The sequence below is a fragment of the Rhinolophus sinicus genome, chromosome 8 (genome assembly GCF_057876585.1).
Source record: "Rhinolophus sinicus isolate RSI-liver-muscle chromosome 8, RSI-T2T, whole genome shotgun sequence".
Classification (NCBI taxonomy): Eukaryota; Metazoa; Chordata; class Mammalia; order Chiroptera; family Rhinolophidae; genus Rhinolophus; species Rhinolophus sinicus.
In genome coordinates this window covers 7,251,541-7,276,447 of record NC_142508.1, presented here as the reverse complement: position 1 = coordinate 7,276,447, position 24,907 = coordinate 7,251,541, and the positions used below count along the sequence as shown (strand labels likewise).

General features: G+C 40.9%; 3 protein-coding genes across 6 annotated transcripts in view; all 3 read left to right on the top strand.

The window, feature by feature from the left end:
* Positions 1-5,494, top strand: part of LOC109439917 (olfactory receptor 2A25-like) — an 87,140-nt gene extending 81,646 nt beyond the window's left edge. The window contains exon 2 of the mRNA XM_074315227.2: positions 2,998-5,494. Within this exon, the coding sequence (XP_074171328.2) occupies positions 3,013-3,963 (951 nt within the window). The 5' untranslated portion in view covers positions 2,998-3,012 and the 3' untranslated portion in view covers positions 3,964-5,494. The remainder of the gene's footprint in view (positions 1-2,997) is intronic.
* The window catches only part of LOC141567564 (olfactory receptor 2A5-like), a 129,219-nt gene extending 114,071 nt beyond the window's left edge, over positions 1-15,148 (top strand). For both annotated transcript variants that reach the window (XM_074315225.2, XM_074315224.2), the window contains exon 2: positions 10,284-15,148. In XM_074315225.2, coding sequence (XP_074171326.2) covers positions 10,288-11,220 — 933 coding nt within the window. In that variant the 5' untranslated portion in view covers positions 10,284-10,287 and the 3' untranslated portion in view covers positions 11,221-15,148. The remainder of the gene's footprint in view (positions 1-10,283) is intronic.
* ARHGEF5 (Rho guanine nucleotide exchange factor 5) overlaps positions 10,198-24,907 on the top strand; it is a 47,995-nt gene continuing 33,285 nt past the window's right edge. For 2 of the 3 annotated variants that reach the window (XM_019710597.3, XM_074315220.2), the window contains exons 1-2: positions 10,198-10,338; positions 16,819-16,978. The gene's annotated coding sequence lies outside the window, so the exon portion shown is untranslated. Of the gene's footprint in view, positions 10,339-16,818; positions 16,979-20,719; positions 20,775-24,907 lie in introns of those variants that run through there. The other variant, XM_074315222.2, reaches the window with a different exon arrangement.

Below are 24,907 nucleotides of genomic sequence, written 5' to 3'. Positions count from 1 at the left end.
CCATCTCAGTAGTAGTTGTGGTCAGTCCTGGGGGAAACTCTTTCCTTCTTGGCTTAGAGTCTGTGGAAATTATAAAACCGAGATTGTTTCCTGGTGGGATGTTTCCTTCCCTTTTGTCTCTACAGTAAATCCTGCAAAACAGGATTTAACAAGTCCCGTTGGGATGTCTCATCCTCTCTGTGACTCCTCCCCATGCTCCCCATGGCTTCCATAGGCCCTGCTACCTGGCCTTACCTTATGAATTGTATTCCTCGTGGTGCTTGATGAGAAACATATATAGGATGCATGTGCAGGTGAGGTGTGACATAAAAGTCAGCCAACACTCGAGAGGACGGGAAAAATATATGGGTTCCATCTGCCCTTAATCTATTTGGGGGGTTAATGGGTGGGGAAATGTTGGAGTTCTCGAAGCCATAATAAATCCAAGCGTGTGGTAATTGTAGTGAATGAAGGAGTCCTAGAAGTTATTCGAATGCTCCTGAATTTATGATCATGGACCGTATGGTGAGTGAAGGAATCATCAACATCATTGTCCTGTCATAAATGTCCGTCTAGAGAACACCAGAGATAAGTATCATGAGAGCCCCCTTTTCCTGGAAGGAATGAGATGGCAGTGTACGTGATGGATCTTTAGCTTTCCCCTACAGCAGCACGCAGAAGCAGATTGTGAGCTGGTTGACCTAAGTAGAAAATAAATCATCTCTTCTGAGAGGAATCTTGTTGTCTCTGTTGGGGCACCTTTTCTCCTAAGAGATCCTTGCAAGAAAGGAATTTTAACAGTAACTCACAGACACTATTCATTTTATTGGTCTATTTTTGCTTAACCCAACTCATATTCAGCCTTTCTTTTCATTTTTAGCTCTAAGTCTGTGGTAAGTTTCTTACATTATTCATATACAATTTGTCAGTATACAATTATAGACCATGTGGGATGAAAAATAACAAAGCAAGAATGTAATTATTAATGTCTATCAGTGCCAGATGTCTTTTATTTATAAACTCAGCTAATAGGATAATTTAGAAGTTACCATCTCTTTTAGCCACCTCTAATATGGATCATTCACTTTGATGCATTTAACCTTGAAATTCATGTTTAAATTATAAGATAAAACAGCTGTTTGAGAGATTTGCTTGCAAACCTTTCTATTGCCTCATGAAATTAAGTCATATTTTCATGAAATAATGGACCTAATTGACCACAAAATGAGTTTACTACCGAAGAGTGTCCTGAAGTTTTTTGTTTTTTTGGATGTGAACTTCCTTTTGGTGAGTTATTTAAATATGAGAATTATCTTTTGAGTCCTTTTAACAATCTTGCCATTCCAAGCAGGTTATATACACCAGCAGACAGGAAGTGTCTTGTATGTCCCAGCCGAGACATGTAGCAGGACATGGAATATGTTTAGTAGATATCTGTGGATTTTAAGTTTTGTGTTTTAGTAGTTTGCAGACAGGAGGAAGATGAGGAGACCCTCACTGGTCCTTCTACTTGAGTTTATTGTGTACCTTCATTATACGCCATTTTAGAGATAGCATTGCTGTCTTCGTGGGTCCCAAATGTTGCTAGACAGTTGAAATGAAAGTGGCTAACAATTCTTTATACCTTTAGGGCCAATGAATCCTATAGTTGTCAGAGACCTTAGCATTCTCCTAGTTAACTTCTCACATAACACCGGAATCCCATCTTGAATAGATTGTTACTCAATCTCTGATTTAAATCATTCACCAATTTTTCCTAACAAAACAACCAGTTCTCTTCAAGAAGCTGATTCCTGTTTTGATGAAGTTATTTCTTAGACTAAGACAAAATCATCTCCCAATAATTTTTATTGTGAATTCTGGTTCTTCCTTTGAAATAGGGTAAAACCTTTGCACTTTTGCTGATAAAAACTTTCAAATATTAACTTATCAGAAAATTTGAATGGGTAAAGGATAGCTAGGAACTCAATTATGAATGTTCTGAGATTCTTATTTTGGAAATTCAGATGGATCCTGGACTGAAGAGGGATATAATCTCAAATAGACAAGAAAACAGAAGCAGTAGTTCAGCAGTTACAGTGATTCAAACCTCAGAACACCCACCCTGTGGTAGAAGTGTTTTTTAAAAAATCGATAAGCCACAAAAACCTAAAAATACATGATAAAGAATGTTTTTTACATTAGAGTTAAGCTATAAAATGTTAAAGATTCTATGTGTATAATTCTATAGTTAGAGCTTTAGCTTAGCTTTGGGTATAGATCAGTATTTTTTAAACCCCAGGCTGTGACTCATCATGAAATCATCCAACCAGCATTTTTACTAATGAAAGAGAGTAGAATAATATAGAAAATACCAACTACTTTGCATACATACACACACACACACACACACACACTCACAGTGTGCCAAAAAATGTATACACATTTTAAGAAAGGAAAACTGTATTAAAAGTATAATACTCAATATAAGCTGATAACAAAAGATGAATACCAGTCCTGTTTGACGTCTGCAATTACAAGAGATGCTCAAAGTTGTTACCATCAGCGTCCAGACACTTCTGATGATGGCGAACTACTGCTTGAGCAACGTTGACCAAAGTATTCACCTGTATACATTGTTTTGGCACCCTCTGTATATATGAGTATAAGACAACAGGAAACATTCCCATGTGTGGATGTGTGTACACTGTGGTAGGGAAGACACACGGCAAACCTCTGATGCATCATAAACCGAGGAAAGTGTCCTCTGCTATGAAGTCAATTTAAGTCTCAACGTATTTTGAACTATGGTGATAGTTGGTTTGGAAATAAAGGTGAGATTTACTGAATATTTTAATAGAAGACTAGCATTTAGTTTGTACCAGTGGGGGAAAAAATTCCTTCTGTTTCACTTGGAATGCGTAGTTTTCACTTAGTAAGTGACTAACAGGGCAGAAATGTCATGTAAAGATACTTTCTGAGGAAATAAGCAATGACACACAGATTCACCATGTTGAAACCCTTCCCTCACACCTTCAGAACTGGTGAGCTCCGATGTCTCCCTCCCAGGAAATGGGGGGAAATCAGACCTCTGTCACCGAGTTCCTCCTACTGGGGTTCCCGCTCAGCCCAAGGACTCAGCTGCTTCTCTCTGGGCTCTTCTCCCTGTGCTACGCCTTCACCCTGCTGGGCAACGGGGTCATCCTGGGGCTCATCTCCCTGGACTCCCGACTGCACACGCCCATGTACTTCTTCCTCGCACACCTGGCCATTGTCGACATAACCTATGCCTGCACCACAGTGCCCCAGATGCTGGTGAATCTCCTGAATCCTGCCAAGCCCATCTCCTTTGCTGGCTGCATGACACAGACCTTTCTCTTTTTGAGTTTGGCTCACACTGAATGTCTTCTCCTGGTGGTGATGTCCTGTGATCGGTATGTGGCCATCTGCCACCCCCTTCGATATTCTGTCATCATGAGCTGGAGAGTCTGCATCACCCTGGCGGTGATTTCCTGGACGTGTGGTTCCCTCCTGTCTTTGGTCCATCTAGCGTTACTCCTACCATTGCCTTTCTGTGGACCCCAGAAAATTAATCACTTTTTCTGTGAAATTATAGCTGTTCTCAAGCTTGCCTGTGCAGACACCCACGTTAATGAGATGATGGTTTTGGCGGGGGCAGTGTCGGTGCTGGTGGGCCCGTTCTCCTCCATTGTGATATCTTACATTCATATTCTACGTGCCATCCTAAAGATGCAGTCAGGGGAGGGGCTCCAGAAAGCCTTCTCCACCTGCTCCTCCCACCTCTGTGTGGTTGGACTCTTTTATAGCACAGCCATTATCATATATGTGGGGCCCCAGTCTGGGGGCCCTAAGGAGCAGAAGAAATATCTCCTCCTGTTTCACAGCCTTTGCAACCCTGTGCTCAATCCCTTGATCTATAGTCTGAGGAGCAAAGAAGTCAAAGCTGCTGTGAAGAGGATGCTCGAAAAGCAGAGAACTTCGTGAAAGCTTATAGAATAGTAAGTAGCAGAGTTCTAAGGAAGCTGTGACGTCATCTCATCCAGCATCTACACAGGGTTTGCTGATGCAGCCTTGTCAGCTTCTTGAAATTTTCCTATGACCGCATTCCTCCCTTAGTCAGTGCTGCCCAAAAAACTGAAAATGTCTTCCAGCTAGCTGCATAATGTACACACTTCTAATATGGTGATGTGAATAAGAAAATGTATATTTGTGTATTTTTTATGCCATAATCAGGACTCGTAGACAAAATTTTGTAGACTAAAGCAAGGTATTGGCAGAATATTTAAGATACAGGAGTTGGGAGAGGTGGATAACATAGAAGTTATTTAAATATTTCAGACTTAGCAACTGTCATCTCCTTCAAAAACAAGCCTATATGGAAAGTATTTGATTATATGCCTACATATTTCCATGACAGTGATGTTTTCTAAGGTATACTCAACTTAAATTGGGACAAGCAGGAGCCGCGACTTAAAGGCAAAGAATTAAGGGTGCAACTGTGATGCGACCAGCAATAACGAGAAAACCCCAAAGAACGTGATAGTAACACGGCACAACACGGGTTTGAACTGCACGGGTCCACTTGGATGTGGATTTTTTTTCAATAAATATGGTAAATGTATTTTCTCTTCCTCATGATTTTCTTAATATCATTGTTCTCTTCTCTAGCTTCCAATAGTGTACAGTCTATAATACATATACAAAAATAGAGTACAGTCTATAATACATATATAAAATGTGTTAATTGACTGTGTTTGTTATCAGTAAAGCTTCTGGTCAACAGTAGGCTATTTGTCATTAAGTTTTGAGGGAATCAATAGTTATACATGGGTTTTTGACGGTGCTGAAGATCGATGCCCCTAACACCCAGGTTGCTCAAGGTCAACTCCATATGAAATTTCTACCTAGATGGGTTTACAGCATAATGAGGGAGACTGGCATTATTCTGATAATAGTATGCATAAATACATTATTAGGTCACAAGTCTTATTTGTTCTCCTAAGCAGTTGAACGAAGAATAAGGGACTTATTTATGCTTTTATGATTAGCTTACTGTTCTTAATTAGCAGCAATGAGAGGTTTAGGGAGTGGGGAAGGTGAAGTTATACATGTATGATAGGACTACATGAATTTTAAATGTTTCCTTTGAAGATATTGCAGTCTCGCCTGTTTAAAGAGCCTCTTTTTCATGTCATCTCATCCTGGTCCATATGGTGGTCTCTCCTGGGAGACTTGTTGTGTCCTTGGTGGGGACTGGCTATTATTTGCTGAGATTTGGCCTCTCCGGAACTATTCCAGGACCTGTCTCGTCTTTGATCCTGGAGTATGGGGCTGTGGAAAGCATCTTCTCTCGTTATATTTAGTCAGCATCTTTGGTGTCTCATCCTGATCTAAAGTAAACCTTGCCGATGCTCTGAACCTGTCTGAGATATGGCTGTATGTTTCATTTTGATCTCTGTGTTAAATGCCATCATATTGTTCTCTTCAAAAGAAATAAAAGTGGTAATTATGCATATCTGAACAAACACGCACCAAATGATTGTCCTTAGCTTTATCTGAATGTTGGTGACTGATTTATCTTTCAGTAATAATCTTGTTTTACTTGTAAAATATATGAAAGATGAACAGTAAAAGAATACTAAAAGTTAAAAAAAACCCTACATATTTAAGCACAACCTTGAAGGATGTTAATAATAAGTGCTTTTAGTCTACCAGAGAAGGGAGTCCAGTTTTGGTTGAGACAGGTGAAGAAGACTCCATGAGTGGTTTGAAGAGTAGTATTACGTTTGAAGTCAAATGGTTACTACGAGGATAAAACTGACTTGAAACAAGGAATAAGAATTTCAGGAGTGGGAGTACTGGGGAGTAGTACCTGAATGAAGCACAGAGTGTGTGCCGGAGAACAAGGAGGTAAGTGGAGCAAGGCTCCATAGGACACAGGTTCGTTTCAGAAAAGAACCCCAATTTGCTTCCTCTTAAATATGTTTTTTTCTGCTCTCCAATAGATTAAATATAGGAGTATTACTTTTATTTTGAAGGGCTCCTTCCACTATAGTTTAAAAACTAAGACGCTCTAGAGAACTAGATGAGATACACTTAGAAGTTAGAACTGGAAGGACTTTACAATCATCAAACATTATTAGAGAGAGAGAGAGAGAGAGAGAGAGAGAGAGAGAGAGAGAGAGAGATTCATTTTTTTCTTTTGACTGGGCTTTAACCCAGGATGAAGGAAAAAAAAAGTGTGCTTCAGAAATCTGGAGACATTTGAAATGGAGGGCAAACTACAGATGAAAGGGGTGGTATATCTAAACTGCCAAGTCACAAATATCTGTGAGAAATGTGCAGTGATTGTTTGGCAATAATATTTCTCCATTGGGAGACACCTGTTTCCCTGAGATGATGTCTTAACAGGGTCCGTGGGGCCCCCACCATGAGAGATGAAGAAATCACAGCCTCTCCTCCTCAGTCAGGAGGAATTGGAGAGTGGAGCAGTTGCAAGACTGATAAATAAGTATTGAGAGAAATTAATTTGTAACAATCTTGACTTTTTAGTTTTTTGTGCCAGGGTCTTGTATAGTTTAGAAACATGCTGGCTTCACTCAATCCCAAGGCTCTACCCCCCCCCACACACACCTATACCCCAATCACACAACTCCCAAACACACAACACAAAATCCCATGGGATACTGAAAGAACAAAATGAATAAACTTGGGAAATGCATTCATTGGTTTACTTGCCCATAGGAACATAGCAAAGTCTTTCAATCATCTGGGGAGAATGTGATGTAATTCCACATGGTCTGACCCCTGACTCATTATTTGTGTCTGTGGGGAGGGAGTTGGGTTCAAATGATGATAGAAAAAGCCTTCACGCGTCCAGAAGCAAGTCTGTCATTAAGGTCTGTGATGAGAGCCGGGTACCGGGTCTTCACCTCCCGATAAGGCCCTCGTAGAGAAGAGATCAATCCTATTTTTCCTCTGTGAGGTGTCTTCTAAACCCAAGGCCATGTTGGAAGAGCAGAACACTGATGATACCACTGTAAGTAGAAGTGGTTCATAATCCCTGAGGCGGGGGTCTGCAGATGGGACATGGGAAAAGGAGGAGAGAGTGAAATCTCTGGCTCGAAGTATTAGTGACAAAATGCCGTCCACGTGTGGTCCTAAGCCTGTTTTCATAACTAGGACTCTGAGGGGCTCTCTGGGGAACACTGCCGATCTCCAGGTGTGGCCATGATGCTGACGCTGTAGGACCCTCCTTTTCTAGGGCCCTCCCCTTGTCCTCGTGTGTCAGCTCTTGAGTTTGTTGTGACTGTGTCAGAGAGGAGGAATCAGCCCACCATCCATGTAGGGTAGGAGCTGGCTAAGGGCTACCAAGAACTTCAGGGGCCACGTGGCCCAGGTCCCTGATCCTACACCGAGAAACCCTCCAGGCAGAGCTAAGCGGTTTGCTTGTTCTTCCCCACCCTGCTAACTGCCCGTCCCTGCAGATCGTGGGACTTTGGCCACATAGAACCAGCTTCTCATTTGTCCAGGAGAGAGATGGCATTCTCTTGCAGGTAAAACCCAGAGTCTGTTGCTGTGAAGATTCTCTTTTTGGTCCTTATTTTAGCAGACGAACATTATACATGTAACATGTTTCCTTATGATTCCTGGATCGAGAAGTTCCTCTCCAAAAATGGTTTCCAAATCCCCAATAACGTATCTTTAAGTACTTATTCAGTGTCTTATATAAGTTAATCCATTTAATTTTGTCAGTTATCCTATGAGGTGGGGTTTATTATTCACCTCTTTTTGTATAAGGAGAAACCGAGGAACAGAGAGGTCCCAAAGCCGGTATGTAGCAAAGCCAGGATTTAAATCCAGCCCGTTGTGCTCAGAGTCTGTGTTGGTTTTTAAACTGTAGTGCTCGTTAGAATCAAGTTGAGTGTCAGAGTGACTATTGCAGATGGTAAATAATTTCTCAGTGAGAAAATTTAACAAGTCTGTACTGCCCTGAATGTAACTGGTGTTCTCACTGAGCGATCAATATACACTTTTACTGTGGGTGGGCCCTTTCCTTCCATGAGATCTCTCTCTCTCTCTCTCTCTCTCTCTCTCTCTCTCTCTATCTCTCTCTCTCTCTCTCTCTCTGGGATATTTAGCATAAAATAATTGCCTTTTGGGTTTTAGTTCCTGTATTTTCTTCTTCAATCCAGGAGTGAAGTTACTTTAAAAAATTCCTCCATTTCTTTAAGTTCCTTTTTGAACTTATTTTTGAAAATCAGCATATAAAAACATTAACAGAAATGAAAGTAAAATGGTGTGTTTTATTATTTAATCCCAAAAATAACAGAAAAAAAAGCCAGGTAAATGTGGAAGAATTTACTATACCATGGTTTTGTTGGCTTTGTAATCCCAATGATTTGGATTCTTCCTTGAATGTTGTGGTCTCTTTAATACTAATAACAGCTAACATTTAACTCCCATATCTACTAGTTAATGGTATCAGTTCTTCACATCAGCACTTGGACGTGTTTTCACTGTTTTACACATGAAAACAGTGAGGTTCAGCATAGGTGATTCAAGTTCATAAAGTTCACCTTGGAGAATCAGATTGGAATGATGGCCTCACCTACACTGTGAACTATGCTGCTTTCATCCTTATTCGTGGATCTGCTTTTTTCAGGCCCTGCTGCTAATTTTCATGCTCTGCAAGAACCGAGAAATGGATTCATGAAACTTTCTCCCACATTCTGTGCACTGAAGATCTTTCCTTAATGTGTAGCTAAAGTGGATACTTAAATCTTCATTTCAGATGTCTGTCCCTCTATTGTATCCGCTCCAAGCCTTTTCTCAGATGAAACAAACTAACTAACTAAAACTAACTAACTAACTAACTAACTAACTAACTAACTAACTAACTAACAAAAACCACAAAAAAACTGGCTTCGTGAACTGGGAAATACAAAATGCAAAGCCATACAAAGAAAAGAATAGCTTTCCTCTTAAATGCTATGTTTTTCTGCTTTCCTGGTCCTCAAAAATGAGCTGCTCCACAGTTAGTGTGTGGAGAGAGGCCCCAAAGCTGCCATTACAGAGGTGTCTCCTTCTGTCCTTCCTACAAAACTTTTAAAAAGTCCAGTTTCCATCCAGTATTACATATGGTTTGTCTGTATTTGCATCAGATGAAACGAGTTGTTTCACTGAGAATTCTGTTTACCTTTTCATTTATTCTTGTCGTTTAGAAATAGTGTTTTTTTTAATAGGCCACTGGTTTCTTTTATAAATACCTTACCAAAAAGCTTTACATGTAAAACTCTATAATTCCAGAATGTTTTAATTATGAGCTTTCGTTAGTCAACTCTGATCGTTTAGGAAAAGGCGCTAATGAGCTGCATGGCGGCTAGCTGAAGCATCCATACACGTGCTGTCCTGGGTCGCTGGCCTGGCTGCAGTAGGAGCCCAGATGCACACGTCACATGAGCAGTGTGCGCTCCCAGGGTTCCATCTAAGGCCCAGACAGGCTTTGCTGCCCACGGGCCCTGTCCTCAGCCTGCCCGCCCTTCCTCACCAGGCTCTTGCCCACACCTCACCTCTTGAAGGTCTCCTACGACTCATTCAAACGCTATCCTTGGACACAAGTTTAGTCTTTGCAGCTTCCTGTGTCTTTATTAGCTCCAAACACATGCATATAGTACTTTTTTGAAGTCGTTATCTAATTTTCTGTCATTGCTTTTGTTCTCTGAAATAGGTGGGTAGAAAAGCACGTGGGAAGGTAGGCAGATAAATAAGCATAAAGAACATAAAGAACAGAGGATCCTCACCACTTCATTTCTTGGACCAAGAAGACAGGGAAACCTAGGAAATGAAATTACCTCTTATTGCAGACGTTTTGTCAGGGTCATCTCTTGTCTAAGTACATTAATAATGAAGACTCAGCCTCGAAGGGAAGCCAGAATACCTGAATTTTCCGGACAACGTACTTGTATATGTGTGTGCATCCTATTAGGTAGAGTATATAATAACGTTATAATAGACTTTATCATCTGTATATATACACATATATGTTCTATTATTTCATTGATAAAGGGGAATTTTTTTCTGGTTAATAGGACGATACTAAGTTTTTATGATATTTCTAAAAATACACTATAGAGAATCCATTCAAAGGAATACATTTTTAAATGTCCACACTGTAACAGTGAGTAAACATTTTGTGTCTCGATTGCTTTACAGCTCTGACCTTCCTGTCCTGGCCAGGAGGGGGTCCCGAATGGGGGTGCCCCATGACTGAGGTATTCTGGACTTGTCAATCTCTGTTGCAGAAGCATGGGAGGCAACCAGACGTGGATCACAGAAGTCATTCTGCTGGGATTCCAGGTCGGTCCAGCCCTCGAGGTTTTCCTCTTTGGATTTTTCTCTCTCTTCTATACCCTCACCCTCCTGGGGAATGGACTCATCCTGGGGATTATCTGCTTAGATTTTAGACTTCACACCCCCATGTACTTCTTCCTGTCACACCTGGCTGTTGTTGACATGTCCTATGCTTCCAACAATGTCCCCAAGATGCTAGCAAATCTTGTGAGTCAGAATAGAACCATCTCCTTTGTCCCGTGCATCATACAGACCTTTCTGTACATGGCTTTTGCTCACACTGAGTGTCTCATCTTGGTAATGATGTCCTATGATCGGTATGTGGCCATCTGCCACCCCCTACGTTACTCTGTCATCATGAGCTGGAGAGTGTGCACGGTTCTGGCCGTCACTTCCTGGGCGTGTGGTTCCCTCCTGGCCCTGGTCCATGTGGTTCTCATCCTGAGGCTGCCCTTCTGTGGGCCTCATGAAATCAACCACTTCTTCTGTGAAATCCTGTCTGTCCTCAAGCTGGCCTGTGCTGACACCCGGCTCAACCAAGTGGTCATCTTTGCTGCCTGTGTGTTTATCCTATTGGGGCCCCTCTGCCTGGTGCTGGTCTCCTACACACGCATCCTCTCGGCCATCCTGAGGATCCCATCTGGGGAGGGCTGCAGAAAGGCCTTCTCCACCTGCTCCTCCCACCTCTGCGTGGTCGGGCTCTTCTTTGGCAGTGCCATCGTCATGTACATGGCCCCCAAGTCCCGCCATCCCGAGGAGCAGCAGAAGATCCTTTTCCTGTTTTACAGCCTTTTCAACCCTATGCTGAACCCACTGATCTACAGCCTGAGGAGTGCAGAGGTGAAGGGCGCCCTCAGGAGAGTGAGGTGGAAACAGACATCAGTGTGAGGGATCATGGGCCAGGGCTGTGCTCCCTCTGAAGTGTGGCAGGGGCACTCGTGCCTGGTGCTCTAATAAGTGTCACATTAAAATAGACTCTTATAGGCCTACATCGATAACCTGAAACCATGTAGACTTTAGCAAGCAAAATAGATGAAAATCTCCATGATCGTGGGAAGGCTACGATTCTCAGAGATAATCCAAAAGCATGAGACGTCGAATTTGAAAAATTCATAAATACTGGACCTTTTCAAAATGAATCATTCTGCTCATCAAAATCACTATTAAGAAACGAGAAATGCAAGTAACGGACTGTGTGTGTTATGTATTTTTTTTAAAAACTGTGATGGTCCATCAGATGCAGCCACAAGAGGAGAGAAAGGAGAGGCTTGGGGACAAAACAAAGCCATTTACACTCAGGTTCTGGAGAGAAGGTGTGGCACACGGCGCCGGGTCACGTGGGGCAGATGCCAGGGTCGTCAGGAGGTGGGAGATGGGAGCAAGGGGAAGGAAAATGCAGAGCGCCCACCAGGGGACACCCAGGGAAGGGGGTGTGCAAGGACAGCTCGCAGTTCTAAGAACACATGGATCTTTAGCGTGTAAAGAAAGGGCAACGTGTGCAGTGACAGTGCAGGAGAATTCCACAGCTGGCAAGTCCTCTGCTATTCGGAGCCCGTTATCTTACTTTCAATAATCGCATTTTAAATCCATCCGGCCTCTCTTCTCCCTTGACATATAAAATGCTGTATAATAGTATGTGGTATTGTTTACTTCCTTTTTCTTGGTTCTCCTCAGTTAATTTGAAAATCGACATGTCTATTTCTGATCTGTGCGTGCATTTCCTCTCAGTTTCCGCCAGCTCCCTGGCATTCAAATATTCCCCTGACAAATTGCTTTGCAATTTAATTAGAAATATCTTTTTACCATCTCTTCACACGAAGATTTGGACATTTCTGGCTTCCATCTATCTTAATCAAAACATCTATTAAAAAAGAAATATAGCGAAGTAATTTGAAAAAAAACTGAGCAGGGTGCAGTCGTAAACTTCAAGCCCACGAAATGATGATGAATCCCTGACCTCTAAAAGCAAAATGAAATGAAAATAAATGAATTCTATCATTTTCACTTGTCAAACCATAACAAACTAGATAATACCTTCAAATCCTAAAGCAGATTTCTCAAATATACTGCTTCCAATTGTAAGAATAAAGTAAAAAAAAAAAAAAAAGTCCTTTCTCCCGCCAAATTGTAATTACTAAATAAGGTTAAAACACGAATGGGCTTCTTGATGCTGCTGCTGAAAGAGAAGGTACGAGAGGCCCCACCAGCGGTGCATGCAGTGGTTAGGACTGCAGCTTCCGTGGACAGTCTCTTCACGGTGCCACAAAGCCCAGGAGTTTGGAAGATGTAGGAAGGTCATCAAAATAAATGTTCCCAAAAACTTGTCAGAGAAGATGGCTGAAAATAATTCCCGGGACCACAACTGCATGTAAGAAGAGGTACCCAAATTTACATTCTGCAGTTGGCTATTCCAGCCCTTAGCCATGGTGTTTAAAAATCCTTTACTACCCCAGTGTGGCAGGCAACAGTTTGGGAAGGAAAATTGAAGAATTGATTAAGAGGACAGATGAATAGAAGCCAATGATGAAAATTAACATTTTATTTGATAACTTAGCTCACAATAAATTATGTAGGAAAAAACACTAATGGGGAATTCTCCTTCTGGTATGACAGTGTGACAAGCTCTGTGGACGTGTTCCCCAGTGAAACCGGGGAAAATTGTTTTTAAACAACTAGTTACAGTTTCTGGAAATGGCCCTAAGGGCAAAAAGCTAATGAAACATTTATTCAAGAAAATCTACGAAAATTCAGTAAGAAGAGCAAGAGTCTGTGATATCTGAGCCAAAGTCAGCTGCCTCCCTACCCCTCCTTAATTCATGGAGAAGGGCATTCCACTCTAGCAGCCCAGACCACAGGGTTGCCCCTCAGTCCCTAACTTCCCATCAGAGAATGTCTCCAAGGAGGGGTGGGACAGAAGCATCTTATCCCGCCCCCAAGCTACCTGCAACTGAAGCTAAGTTCTGGGTGATGGAGGCAGCCAAGCGGGGAGCCCCACTCAAGGGACAGCGACCCTTCTTTGGGCACAGCACCACTCTAATGTGGTGGTCCCAGCCAGAAAGGCTAGTCAAGAAGACCTGTGACAACTGCCTTCCATATCAAGAGCCCAATTCCTAAAATGGAGATATCACTTGGGGAGAAATATAACCTCGTCCCCACCCTGAGCCATAAAACCGTGACTCATCAAGTAGCCAGTAATCTCTCCCAAGGGAGCCGACTTTATTTGCAGCTAAGTATGAGAAATTCAAGCCTCAGGGCTCTCTCAAAAACAGCCAGAAGTTATGGTGAAAAACAGTTGGGAAGAGATTGTTAGATTAGTTGGAGATACCGGCTAAACTGTAGGCTGGCTAGTTTGCATTCAGGAACTGGAGAAAGAAGTAGCTGAAGTGGATCCTCTGAGGGGTCAAAAGGAATCTTAAACGCTAAACTCTCCATCTGATGAATCCCTTCAATGGACCCAAAATTTGATTGGCTCTTTCTCTCAATCAATTTATGCCCTGGAGCATTGTTGAAAACATCCCACAGTTAGTGGAGTTTTTAACAGTGGGACATGGTCAGGGAAATAGGCAAAGAGCCTTGTCAAAACCATCTCCTCCCAGGGTGACTGTAGGCTTAAGCCAAGGTTGCCCTCCAGGAAAAGCGACATCCTCTGATATTAACACTTAACCCTGACCTACGGGTGGTGGGGAGAATAGGATGGTGGGGAGAATAGGGTAAGTCACTAAAATAATCCAGCCAGTGAACAAACAAATAAACAAGTAACCGAGCAGATAACAATAAAAAGCCCCAGAGAAGAGTGGGGAAGGTACCAATACCTGGAGTTTTAACTCAAATGTCCAGTTTCCAACAAAAGAATTAGGAGACATGCAAAGAAACAACGTATGACCCACACTCTAGAAAAAAAGCAGGCAACAGAAACTGCCTGTAAGAGTGACCAGGGGTTGGATTTAATAGACAAAGACATCAAAGTTGCCATTATAAATATGAACTAAAAACTGGGTTAAAGGAGTAAGGACTATACCAATTTGGACCACCACGTTACATTTCTCTAGACCAAAGAATACATTTTATAGCTCCTATTGTCCAATGAAGGGCAAAAAAATATCCCATCACATAGACATATTATGCTGCACGTCATTCTCTGCGTAATGGTGTGACAGAGAATTAGAACGGGCAAATTAAACATCTGTTGTCTAAAATGGGAAGCGATGAAGGTACAAAGGATTTGCTTACATACTTTCATGAGTGTGTGTTCACACTGGACATGAGTGGGACCAAGGGAGAGTTCCCACTCAACAGATGCCTCCACTTTCCTGGGTGATTTGAGAAAAGGGGGTGGGAAGGACCCTGGTACCACTGTATCTCCTGGTACCACTATAGAGATCGGATAGACTGGGAGACACTTGTCGGCAATGTGTAACAGCACAGTGGCTGAACCTAATATCCCTTCTAAAGGTGGAAAACTGGGTTAAAATCGATGATAAATGGAGAAAAGGAGAAAAAGTAGCTGAGAATAGACAAATGAATAATTGGATTACATAATAAGGGAAATCTAATATTACCTTTGTGCCTCAAGAAAGGCTCACAGCTAGAGAATGATATTATTTCTTAACACAATTATACCAGATGCAGAAAATGGTGAGGTCATCTGTTTGCCGGAATGGATCTTGCTTTTGAAACCTGACAAGGTCAAATAGAAGAATGCAATCCTGAGTAGCATTGTACCGGGATACCTTTTGGTCATATGTTATGATGATAAACTGGATCGATTGTTGGTGACTGAATGGAATTCTAGTAATGCAGCCGTAACTTTTGACTCTTAGTTTTTAGGAGGCTTCTACTACAAAGGCTTTCATTGGGGAAGAAATTTGCAGAAACCACTCTCCACATGGTCATCAGACCATTTGTTGTGCAATTCTAAGCTGACTGATGACTATGTATCTATAAACCTTAATGATCAAATACTTAGAAAGGTCCCTGGTTATAAGGGACAGAATACGGCAGCTGTGTTTCTAGCATGCCATGGTATGCTGTGCATAGGTACACATTTGTTTTTGTGGGTGGAAAGCTATTAGAACAGTAGGAGACAGTGTGTTTCAGATGGGAATAAAAAGTAGACTTCACATGGTAGGGATGAATTCCCTGAGAAATGGCCCCACCCTGAAAGGAGGAAGTTTCTAGATGGCCTTACTTGCATATCCAGTCTAAATTATATCTAGGTGGGACTACCACTTATCTAACTCTAATATTGGGGTCCCAGTATTTTAGAGGGTAACATATATCATAACTGCACTGCATTAGTACACAATGGAAATAACAAGCATGGTGGATTGCCCCATAAAACAAACCAAAAAAATGGTTTTAGGAGAGATAAGCTATCTATGCATCACTGGCCATGCTGAATTTACTTTTATGATAAGTGATAGTCAGTGGAAAAAGATTTGTTAATTAGAATGAGCAGATTAGAGAGAATTCTCTTCCGGGAGGACGGCAAGGGAATCAGCCTGGAAATATGTTGAGACTTCAGTGAAATGGGTCAGGCGAATTCAACCGATAATGCTGGATACAGCTAGGGCTCAGTCCTGACCCAATGGACCTCTGGACCGTTTGGATACAACTGGAGGCTGAAGTAACTGTGGGGCAATGGCCCTCCATTCTAGCTGCTAAAAATGCCCAATGCTAACAGATAATGTCAATGTTTTTATTTCAGTGAATCCTGCCTGTGTTGTCTGTGTGCTGAGTTCTTCAATACGTCACTCAAAAATGATGTATATGTGTATATATATGTCATTTTTATTCTTTGACTAGTAAACACTATCAAGACAAGTTATTTCAGTTTAATTTTAACAAGCTATGGACAATTTTGAGTTATAGATATTCATGTTTATGTTCTTACAGGGTTTTCCTAAGTTTTAGCACGTGTGATAATCCCAAATATTACACTTAACTACTGATTATGTTGCTTCTACATTTTCATGTGTATGAAAATATCTACTTACCACCAATATTCCTAAGGTATTGACAGTAGAAATAGAGTCTCTACACAGGTTTTCAGTTTACGACTTGCTCATGAGAGGCAGTTTTCCTGATTTCCACATGCTGGCATAGAATGTAAACATTTGAGAACATATTTATATCAAATATGATCTACCTGTTATTTTCTTTTGTATGTATTTATATTTTGCATATGTTCGTGTTCCACTCTGACCACTTTTAGAAGCTGCCCAAAGGTTAAAAGTTTCATCAACTTGATGTGTAATAGAAGCCACGTTATTTTGAGGTGATGCTTTTCCTGTTTTAGTTTATTGGCATCATAAAATTTTACATTTAAATTCTGATTGTCTTAGTTCACACTTTTGATTTTTATACCCTAAAATGAATTTTTATAACTGATGATGTTGAAGATAGAAAAACATGTACTAAAACGACTTGGATTTCATAGGATTTTTGTCATTTACATCAGTTTCCTAATTTCTATCTTTTCTGCAGTTCACCTGGGCATGAAAAGAGAAGTAAAGAAGAAAAAATTCTAATATTTATGGATTACTTACTATGGACCAGCCCTTTTTATATAATCAGGAGCACTTTTCTGCCTCCCTGTATAAATATGTAGTCCTTCTCACCGGGGACATGCACAAACGAAGCACAGGTAAGCATATCTTCAAATGTGATACATATACAAGATTTTCAAGTTTATGCCATGAATCACACTGGGGATCACACTATCACGAATTCATTCGTTTGTAAATTGCACAATTGCTTGATACGAAATTCCTAACCTTCTTATGTCCAGTATAAGAAAGAAACATCAATTAACATGAGAACACCTTGCAAATATCTCCACCCTCCTACGAGAGGTTGGCTTCGCAGGAGGGAAGAGAGATTAGACTAGAGAGTATATCCAAAGATCAACCTCCATTGGTGGTTTGTGCTCTGGAAAACGCTCCCTCAGGCAGGTTCTAATAAGCCCCCCTGGGATAACTTGTCGACTCTTCGCTGTCCCCAATCCACTCCCTGCCTCCATAACCAGCGCTCTGCAGCATCTCCTCACCTTGAGTTGTTACTTGGGGTCAGCTGGTTTGTCTGGGACCTTTCATCCCACCTGTGCTGCAACACAAGGGATGCACGTTACAGAGGGGAGATGCTGAACGACAGAGGTTAAGCCAGGAACTTGTTCATAGTCACACTGGTTCTGCTTCCCTACATCCAGGGACTGTCACAAGTGATGTTGTCTCGGAGGGTTACTCTGTGGCTGGCTGTGTTTCCTAATTGTGCGTCCTGCTGGGGGTGACAGCCGAAATAGAAGAGAGAGTTGCTTTGCGTCTCCTTCCGGCTAGAGGTGGGCATGTGCTACATCTCACAGCCCACGCCTCAGTGAGCCCTCAGCAGCTGCCAGCTAGGTGGAGCCCATCAGGGAACAGAACCTCCTTTTCTGAGGATTCTGCCCCATTCTCAGTCAGAACCAAGAGGGGGCTTTGCAGCTCCCACAGAAGCTCTCAGAAAGCAAGTCCCTACCCAGCCTTCAGTTGGTCTCCCGTTCTGAGGTCCTTGTGTCCAAGTGTGGTTGCTAACCAGGTTGCCTTCTTTTCTTTTACTATCAGTTCCTCTTAGATGTGTTGTAGTATCCAGTCTTTGCTTGACTCTTTCTTACACTGCTATTCGTTTTAAGCGTAGGTAAGGAAATTCAGTCTTCTCTAAATACGTGCTGATTATTCTTCTGCTATGGGGAGAGTTCAGGAAACAGCAACGCTAACTTAGTTGAGCATATTGTTCACAAGTAGCGTATGTGTACAATTTTATTAATTTCGTTTTACATAGCAGAGAAGTAGTTGCCTGAAAATAATAACCTTGTGAACATTGAGGCTAGATAAAAGAGTAAGAATTTTCTGTGTGATGGATTTAGGTTAAATCTATGGAATAATTTTCTTAAGCCAGAGAAAATTACACCGAGATCTATGTTATGGAGTAAACTTACATTTCAGGAAAACTGTTGTTAGTTCAGTCCTTGTGTTTATGTCTCACCAACAAAGCCACAATATGTAATCTGTGCTGCCCATGCACATCTCGTCCCCATCCATAACTTGGAGAACAAAGCCAGGCACACAGAAATTACTCAGTACTTTTAAATATTAAACTTTCCCAACCCTAGAGTGAAAAAAGGGGTGTGTGTGTGGTTGAGGTGGTAAGGGGAGTACAGAAAAGGGAAGGGGTTGCTACCTAAAGCATAATCCCTTCAGTTTTTAATAGAATTGTCTCAGTTTTGTGCTCTTTTTAATCCCTAATATCTCTTCAACGGGTTGCGCACTTTCCCAATAAAGACATAACAAAAAATCAGAAGCCACAACGTGCTTTACTAAGCCTTCAACAACACGTAATCCACAAGTCCCATTGTTGACGACATTGTTATAATAAGACTTTGCAAAGTTGGCTTTCAGAGGATAATGGCCAATGAGGGGAATGATTTCAAGGGACAACTGTGAGCCCTGAAGAGGCCATGCTCGTCAGACCCACTCAGGCTATCCAAGAAGCTGTTAAAGACTGACAATAATTAATCCTAGTTATTGAGTGTTCACTGTGTAGCAGGAATAGTCTCAGTGTATAGCATGTATTATCTCAAATAATCTTCACAACAGCTTCATGAAATGGATACTATCACTTTTTTCCTTTTAAAAAACAGGAAATTGGGGCTTGGAGAAGTTAAATATACTCAAAGTCATATGAGTAGTAAATGTGTGTCTGCCCCCGAAATGCATGCCCTTTAATTGCTGCTCTGTAGTGCCTTTAATTTTTTTTCTCTTGAAAAATCTGACTCAAAGAGAGCTCATTAATATTTGGTTATCTCAGATTTAATCAAACTGATACCCAGTCAGTCTACAAATATTTATTGAACACCTACAATGTTCCAGGCACAATGCATGGTCAAATATATGATCTTTTTATGATTGACTAGATCAGAAATATTTCTTCAGTCTAAGAGTATATTTTAAAAACAATTTATGGTTAAATTAATTCTGAAGTACAATGAGATAGCTATTGGCCATTATGGTATCAAGAGAGAATATTTCAATATCCCAGATAAGTGGGTTGACAGATGTTATTGCTATTATGAATTATTAGATAGTATTTTCCAAGATTGTTTATAAGACGGTTCACCTGAATGCAGACTTCCCATGTTTGAGAAAGCACTCAAATATTAGAACTGTTGATAAGTCTCTAGAAAGACTGTGGGATACATATGGGGGAGGTAAGGAAGAGAGATTCTGAGAATGGGGAATTGTGGAAGAGCAATAAGGAAAATTGAAAACAGAGAAAGAAAACGACCAGAGAAAGGAAGAGGTCAGGACAGAGACAACGATAGAGGGAGGGGGAGACACAGCCCTCAAAAGAAACAGAGAATTCAGAGCAAGGAAAGTTACCAGGGATAAAGAGGGACGTTACTTAATGATAAGGGTCAGTTTTTCAGGAAGACATAGCAATTATTAACATCCGTTCACCTACCAACAGAGAAAAAATATACATGAGGCGAAAACTGATAGGACTAAAAGGAGAAATCGATGAATCCACTATGATAGATGGAGACTTCAACATCTCTCTGTTGGAAATGGACAGACCCTGTAGGCAGAAATCAGTGGCTGAGCTCAACATACCACCCATCGACTGGATGCAGTGGGCATCTACAGACTACTTCATCCAACAGCAGCAAAATACGCATTCTTCTCAAGCTCACATGGAAATTAGTCAAGATAAACCCCATTCTGGGTCATAAAACACACCTGAACAAATTTAAGATCATAGAAATCATACAATGTCTTCTCTTAGACCACAATGGAATTAGAGTAGAAATCAACACCAGAGAGATAGCTGGGAAATCCCCAAATATTTGGAGATGAAACAAAAACCCTTCTAAACAACATGTGGGTCCGAGAACAAATCTCAAGAGAAATTTAAAATTATTTTGAACTAAAGAGAGAGGAGGTCTGTCCTGAGCACATTAGTTGTACCCAATACTTCTCATTCCTTACTAGTAAACCACCCAATACTTCAGTTGAACTGAGGTTTTAAAAATAGCTTTCAGTTTAGAAATGCTGCGTGACTCATGCTCACAGCATTTGAAGAGAGTTTGTCAGCTCATTGGATCTTAAATTTTACTTTTTGAAACATAAACTCTGTCTAGTACTGACAGGTTTGTTCATGTGTAGAGAAATTATTTCAATCTTAGATATTTACTTTGAAACAATGAGGTTCCTGGATAATTTCTTAGTCATCAAGCAATTTGCCAATTTTTAAATTACTGACTTGTACATACATGTAATGTGTATCATTTGTAGCATAAAACAATGTATGAACATTACATTTGGAACTGGAATAGTATATTTAATTTCTTTTTTCTTTTTAGTCTCTCATTTCTGCCAATCCTTCGACAAATTTAATCTGTTTGAGTTCAGGTAAGATGCTTTTAATACGTGTAGAATGAGACAAAATATTGGGAATCAAGAAAAAATAGAAAGGTCTTTCAAGACCAATGCTTAAACGTTTTGGAGATTTTACAGTTATTCTTATCAAACTTCAGTCTGTTCTTTTTTGCCTTGGAAAGAATGGCCTTAATTGGGTACGGTTATGGTAGGCAAGAATTAAGCAAGCCAGAAACTCCATATCCAGTCTAAGGACGGTCCAAAAATTCAGTTTAGGTATTCTCTCATTCATTCATTCATTCATTCATTCATTCATTCATTCATTCATTCATTCATCCATCCATTCAGTAAACATTTGATAAGTGCCAGAATTACCAAAATGGGTACACAAAGGGTGGATTAGAATCCAGTTCTGTAAAGGAAATCAGACTTTCAACCCGTATGGCAAAAATGGTTCTTAAGGAACCTTGATATATTCCTTAGGCCCTCCTCTCTTGTCTGTCCCTTTAGGTTTCAGAGAGAGATTCATACTTTGTAGTAAGGTTTCTTTTTCCTTTCTGCCACTATGGAAGTTACAAATGAAAATGAAGGAGGACTGAATCACAAGTAAATATTTTCATATGCTTTGTAGGTTTTCCAAATTAAAAGGTTGTCTGGGAACAGTACATTTTTATACAATCCTAAAAAAAATAACTGGCCATGTGTCAGGAGTTTGTAGAATAGTAGTTAGATTCATTTGCTTCTTGGTGACATAATGATTTATTGATACTGCTTATTAAAAACACAGCCGTTTATTGCTTCTAGAGAGGGATCTAGTGGGGCTGTCCTTTAGGATCCAATTAGCTGCTCAGAAAAGCTTTCCTGGGGTTGTATTTCAATGAGGTCGTCTCTGCCCAGGGCCTGGCCCTCTCTTTGTGGGTCCAGCTTGGTGTTTAATTCCTACAAATTATGCATTTCTCAGCTGTATCATACTGTCCAAACTAAAAAAAGAACCACAGATAAACCTGAATGGAATTTTTATTATAAAAAAAATTGGCAAGAACTTCGCTGATCAACACATTCCCTCTTTGTCAAAATATCTACACAAAAAGGCAAATGAATGCCTCGTGGTTGATGGGTGAGCATGGGATTGGAGCAGAGGGGGCTCACGTGGCGATCCTACCAGTTATGATCACTGATCACTCAAGCCCTCTGAGCTGTAGCTGTAGACCTGCCAGCTACAGGTCTGTCAGGGGGACAGCATGCCCACCATTAGGCCAGGCACCCCAGACAGTGCTGCAGACCTGCTGGCCCTCAGCATCACCCCCTTCTTTATTCCTCAGCCTTTCGCTAGACAAGTACCCCACACAACTGTTACATCTGGGATCCCTACATCCGTCAGATCCTCCTCCCCTGCATCTGGAAGCGTGCATCAAAGCACCTGGAGAGACTTTTGGATGCGCTCAGATTGTTGTTTGTTCAGGTTGTCTTGTTTCCTGCGGCCATTCTTATCATCCCTTCTGAGTGGGTTTTGCAAGTTTTACTTCTCAAAAAGCAATGCTATTTCTGTTATTTCCAAGTTCCTCAGGGAGTATCTCATTGATATTAATGACAGATGGATTCAGGGGCTTATCAACAGCAGCATCTTTCCATACATTAATCCCGGAGAACCTTCTTCAGAGGCTGGCACACACAAGTTCAATAGTTCACCCTAGGGTTAGTTTAGCCTAGCAAAGACACTAGCAAAATGTGTGCACTAGCAAAGATGCTGGATTTCTACATGACGCATCGAGGAAGCGTTGTTCTGGACTTCCGGGCAAGCCAGCTATTATTTGGCACATCAGCAATTCACAGAAGTATCAAATACCTGCCAATTTATTGCTATAGCAATCTGTAAAATCACAAATTCATTAAATTATCTCCTTGCCAAAAAGTTTTGAAATTGGCTACCAGTAAAGCAGTTAGCAATTCTTCTGTTGTTGAAGTAAGGCAAAGTTAATTTTTAACGAATGGTCATCTCATGTGTTTGAGTTTCACACGTGGTACGTGACACAAACGGTAAGCTATTATACAATTAGTAGTGGGTCTTCCAACCCACTGCCATTCAGGGTTGGCTTTTCCTTCTTAAATTGGTACCTGGATTTGGTCTTTCTGAGGAGCGGATACGGGAGTAGTTACAAATAGCGCACGGAGGACCACATGTTGAAATGTTTTCACCCACGTTCACACACACCGAGTCTTCAAATGAGTCCAGAATGACTCATACTCATTTACACCCCTGCACACGAAGTCTAGACTCACAATACGGGAGCACTAGGCAGCCCCCCAAGATTCAATTCCCACAAATTTTATGGGTTGTTAGTCGAAACAATTTTTTGGTGAATCAGTAATCAAGAAGCAATCAGTAGATTAATTGCCACGTGGCCAATTGTTAGTTTGTATTCATCACTCATTGTAAACGAAAGACAGTCATCAGAGCCCATAGGTAGCACATCCATTGATTCCTTCTTAGCAACCGCATCGTCTTAGAAGTTGGTTTTTGTCTTTTTTGCCCCTCCTGTTATCATGTAAGCTTCTCTAGAGTGCAAAGGTGGATTTCAGTGGCTGAGAGCAACACAGTGGATGTTTCTATTGAGAAATTGGAATTCCATCTCTTTCCTATGACTACTCTAATTCTCGCATTTTGTGCTTCCATTACTCATTACTGCTACCTCCAGAAATTCTCTTAGGAATTTTGACATGTGCAGCTCCCTATGGCACAGTTATTTCATTTATTGTTTTGCTATGACATTCTTTCTACCCATCACAAGTGTCCATGGCTCTAGGTAATCTTTCGTTACAGAAGGGAATGGTGTCACCCTTAAGATGAGGACCATGTGGACCAGGCCAGGAAGGAGCCCAGGAAATCACCACCAGAGTGACGCAGACCCTCCAGCTCACGACGAGAGAATAGTGGATGGGTATCTGATACCAAGTCTACCCTTTGTCAGGAAGAGTATCGGGGCTGATAAGTCACCAAAACCTTCACCTCTGTGGCTTTCAATGTCCCCTCTAGTAGCATAGGAGGCCACTCAGCCTTGGACACAGCAGCCTTCACAGAAGGCCGAGCTTTAACCCAGTCTCAGTGACCCCTCTGTGATTTAGTTGGCAAAGGTCCCCGGGAAACCTCCCTCCCTTTGAACACGTCCCCAGCTCATCCAGTAAGAAAACATGGGGGATCCGTGGGAAGGCAACAGCATTCAGGTTTTATTTTTGACATCCAACATTTTATAATCTTAAACCTGGGATTTATAGTATATTTCTCTTATGTATCATCTCTTCACAAGGGGAAGAAAGAGAATTGGTTTATCTCTTCATCCCCAGTACATTAACATTCCTAACAAATAGTGCTCACCAAACACTTGGTAAAGAAATAAGGGATCCTTTAACTGTCTGTCAGCCTCATTTCCAAATTTTCAGACTTGAGCTCTCTTCTGATTTCTAACCTCCTTTAAATCCCTCTAATTGTGGGTTAGAGTATAGTAGAACTTTAATTGCAGCTGATAATTATGGAGCATTACTGTGTGCTAGACCATCCATAAAATGCTATAATATAATCTTCACATTAAATCTGTGGAAAGGTCTATTCCCAACCTTATATAACAATGAGGAACAGGAAGTTCAGAAAAGTTTAGAGAAGGTAATTTACCCACGGTCACAAAATCATCCACTGATAGAAACATAATTCAAGACCAGGCAGTCTGGCTTTAAACGAACTCTGAGCCACTCTGCTATAGATCTACTGATATTCCTAACCTCGAATGGCTGCATCAGGACAGTTCTTACCGTGTTTCCCCAAAAATAAGACCTAGCCAGGCCATCAGCTCTGATGTGTCTTCTGGAGCAAAAATTAATGTAAGACCTGGTCTTATATTCTATTATATAAGACCCGGTATTATATATATTGTATTATATTATATTATATTATATTATATTATATTATATTATATTAATTATATTATTTTATATTAGATGCAGTCTTATATTAAAATAAGACTGGGTCTTATATTAATTTTTGCTTCAAAAGATGCATTAGAGTTGATGGTCTGGCTAGATCTTATTTTTGGGGAAACATAGTAGTATCACTCAATAAACTTCGAGTGAATGTACAAATTAATAGTCATTGTGTCCAAATTTCTACCCATAAT